At 48.2% G+C, this 3,922-nt stretch overlaps 1 protein-coding gene across 1 annotated transcript in view; it reads right to left on the bottom strand.

Annotated features, from left to right (window-relative positions):
* Positions 1 to 329: 329 nt before the first annotated feature.
* Positions 330 to 3,922, bottom strand: part of RGS10 (regulator of G-protein signaling 10) — a 55,085-nt gene continuing 51,492 nt past the window's right edge. The window contains exon 5 of the mRNA XM_006879899.1: positions 330 to 479. Coding sequence (XP_006879961.1) covers positions 330 to 479 — 150 coding nt within the window. The remainder of the gene's footprint in view (positions 480 to 3,922) is intronic.

The following is a 3,922-nucleotide window of genomic DNA, read 5'->3' as shown; positions in this document are numbered from 1 at the left end:
TCAAGGACATCTGTGTTTCACTGGTGGCCTCCCAGGACATTTAATTAAGCTACAAGGTGCAGAAAGTGTCCAGTGTGCAAGGAATCTTTCCACCCCCATTTTCATGTGTATGTGTGTGAATGGAAACATCAAAGCTATTTGGGTTCTTTATGTAAGATTAGCCATCATGCAAATCAGACTGGCCAAGCAGTTAATCAAATACATGTATCCCATGGAAAGGGGCTGTACATTTCCGTCCTTGTGATTAACAGAGCAACTATGAACCCAGCGGGGTCTCAGCTCAACTTCAAGCCTGTCATTCCTTCCAACAGCGGCCCGGCCCCGGAGGATCATGTGTTGTAAATTCTCGAAGCTCGCTTCGCAGAGCTCTGGGCGTCGGGCGGCTCCTCTTCCTCCTCTTCCTCAGTTCGCTTGTGTTTTAAAAATAAGTCAGACTTTAAGAAGCGGCTGTAGCTGTCATACTTCATGAGATTGAAGATCTGTGGAAGGAAAGAGAGAAAGCAAGCAGGTCAGAAAGCTAAGGCTGATCCAAGCCACAGATGACTCTATCAAATATATATGAAATCCTTACCACGGGCCAGCGAGCATGGCACGTACGAGACACCAGAGAATTTATATACTTGCTACAGGAAGGTTAAAACGCATACCGAGGGCCAGGGATACCAACATGTACAAGATCCATGACAAGTCACACGGCAGGCAGCAGAACCCTTAGGGTCCAGCTGAAAGGACCTATGGAGCACATAGCTTCAGGAGTCTTAATATCCAGCCTACCTGACTATCCCACTGACATACACAGATTGACCTGCACTGGCTCATAGCCCAGGAAGGAATTCTAACTTACACACGTGTAGCACTATTAGGGGACACCACCTCCAGCACTAGCAGTCCCCGGAGGGCTGTCCCCAAGCACAAAAATCTTCTCTCAATTGCTCCTATTCTAAAGCCCACACTGTCTGACCACCCCCCTTGTTAAGCCATCCCCACGGCTCCCTTTTAATTAATTAATTAATTAATCATTTCAATGAACATCTACAGAGATTTTGGAATTCCATTCATTCATTGTTGCACCCTTCTCCCCGCCCACCCCCTCTCCCCCACCCCCCTTGTTTACTCCTCTCCTTGAAAAGCAAAAGAAAAACTCCCTCACTGGTACACAATCCCCCTCCCCCCGCACACCCCCCCAACCACACCCCCAACCCCAAATATAATCCACTCTGCAACCCTCATTCCGTACTTTGAGATACGGTGTTGGAGAGGAGTGCTGGATATCCATGGACTACCTGAGGAACAGACCTGTCTTAGAGGGGGTACAGCCAGAGTGCCTCTCGGAGGCAGAGATGCTAAAGCTTCATCTCACATGCCTTGGGCATGTTGTTAGGAGAGGTTATTCGTTGGAGAGAGTCGTCATGCTTGGGAGGGTGGGGTGGTCGCAAAGGAGAGGGAGACCCTCAGTCAGGCCGACTGACACAGTGACTGCAGCAGTGGACACGAGTGTGTCAGGAAGTGTGAGGATGGCACAGGACAGACAGCACAGGGTTCAGATCTGCCATTCACAGGGTCGCTATGAGTCCTACCTGACTTGACGGCACCAAACAACCACCTGCCCCCTCACCCCACAAACCAAACCAAAAGCCAAACCAGTTGCCAGTTGAGTTGATTCTGATTCACAGTGACCTTAAAAAATCCCAAATCCCAATTTCCGAGGTCATGAATCTAGCTTTCGCTGTGGAGCGGTTGGTGGATCTGAACCTTCCATTTAGTAGCTGGTACATTTCACTGGGGCTCCACCTCCAGGGCTCCCTTACAGTGATCCTACAAAACCAAAACACACTGCTGTGGAGATGATTTCAACCCCCAGGGACCCTACAAGAAAGGAGCACTGTCCCACAGGGCTTCGAAGCAGGTCCTCATAGGGGCAGGCTGTCACAGCCTTCTACCCCCGGAGTGGCTGGCAGGTGCAAACGACCCTCGTTCAGTTACCAGCACTACTTAACACACAGCACCACCACAGCTCCCTAACCTCAAAGAAGGAATAGTAATAGGAGGTGCAAAAGGGAGAGCATTTGCTGGCTGCCAAGGTGTTAAGGATTGTGTCCTAAGTGCTGTACACCCAAACCTCTCTAGTGGCCTAGTCTGCAGCGAGTTGTGCTCCCAATCCAAGGGCCACCCCTCTCTGCTGGTTCGAATCCACCAGCCACACCACGAAAGACCAATGGCCTCACTTGTCCTGCCTCACTTGTCCTGCATGACTTAGGGTCTCAGAAACTCAAAGAAGAGCCAGCTAGGAGTCAGTTCCCATTCATTCAAGCACAGTGAGTTTGGGGTTTTTTTTTAATGTCTGCCTCTGGTTACAGCCCCATTTAGGAATTGTCTTTGTTATGTTAATTATAGGATTAACACAGAGTGGATCTTTAGTCCATTTCTTTCTGACACAGAAAAGAGATCAGACAAGCAAGCAGAGCACTGGTGGGGTAAACCTGATGCCAATACACATGGAGATCTCAAAGGAACCTGGAAACAAGCAGAAGAGGCAAAGGCCCCTCCGCAGAACTGATAGAGAAAGCCTTCCTCTACAGCCGGCATCCTGAATTCAGACTCTAACCTCCAGATTTGTGAGAAAGTAAATTTATTTGTGAAAGCCACCTCCTTGTGGTATTTCTCTTACAGCAGCAGTAGAAAACTGGGACACAAGGGATACAATTTCTTTTGAGAAATAAAAAAAGATGTCATCATTTCTTCGCTCCCTGTGGGCCCTTTTGACTAGACTATTAGGGTGTTGTTCTGCAGACTGCTCCTGGGGTGCTAAGAATTCACACAGTGCACCTTGGCCCCATGACTACATCAACACAGACTCAGCCTAGTGGAAAGTTCCCCAGGTTTCTGGAATACTGTTCTCCACTGCCAGGCCTGTTAGCATATGGATGATAAACCTGTCCCCTCCCAACACACACACAAACTATTTTGTCATGTAAATGACGAGTGAATGCTAGGAGCTCAGACAACTACTTGGGGGCTGGGTGGAAGCCTCAAGACAGAAGTGGGACCTACAGCTTCAGCCACTGGAGGACAGAGGCTGCCAAAGTCACCATGTAGTGACACTGAGCAAACAAAACAGGGTTTTTATTTGCCTTAATGACTAATCAACCACTGTGCTTGTCCTGAGGTCCTTCCAGTCTTACCCAAGACCTCCAGGTGCTCAGACTGACCACACCTCCTCTACCCCCATTTGTGGTGGCACGAGGGGTTAAGTGTTGGGCTACTAACTGAAAGGTCAGTGGTTCACGGCCACAAGCCACAGAGGGAGAGGTTTGCTTCTGTAAAGATTCACACTGAAAGAAAAAAGAAAAAAAGATTCACTTTCCTGGAGACTCAGTGCAGCTGTGTCTACTCTGTCCTGTGGAGGTGCCATGAGTCAGACTGACGGATGACAGTGTGTTCTGTGGTTTGATATGCGTTATTAAGACACCCTGCAGAAAAAAAAAAGACACCCTGCAGATGTAGAGACTAAGCCCTCAGCTATGAACCAAAAGGCTGGAGCTACGAATGCACCTGGAGCTGCGCGGGAGAACAGGTCTAGCAATCTGCACCCATAAAGACTCACCACAACAAGCTAAAGGTAAACTGAAAAATGGGCACAGGATATGAACAAACACTTCACCAAAGAAGACATTCAGATGGCCAACAAACACATGAAGAAATGTCCAAAAGCCCTAACTCTAAGAGAGATGCAAATCAAAACAACTATGAGATATCACCTCACCCCAGTCAGAATAGCAAAATTTAACAGAACAGCAAGCAACAAATGCTGGTGAGGTTGTGGAGAAACTGGGACCCTTATTCACTGTTGGTGGAAGTGTAAAATGGTGCAACCCCTGTGGAAGGAGGTATGGTGCTTTCTCAAAAAGTTGCAAATAGGCCA

This window comes from Elephantulus edwardii, unplaced genomic scaffold (assembly GCF_000299155.1).
Source record: "Elephantulus edwardii isolate Elephantulus edwardi_28Jun2011 unplaced genomic scaffold, EleEdw1.0 scaffold00006, whole genome shotgun sequence".
Taxonomy (NCBI): Eukaryota; Metazoa; Chordata; class Mammalia; order Macroscelidea; family Macroscelididae; genus Elephantulus; species Elephantulus edwardii.
This window is presented reverse-complemented; position numbering and strand designations above follow the sequence as displayed.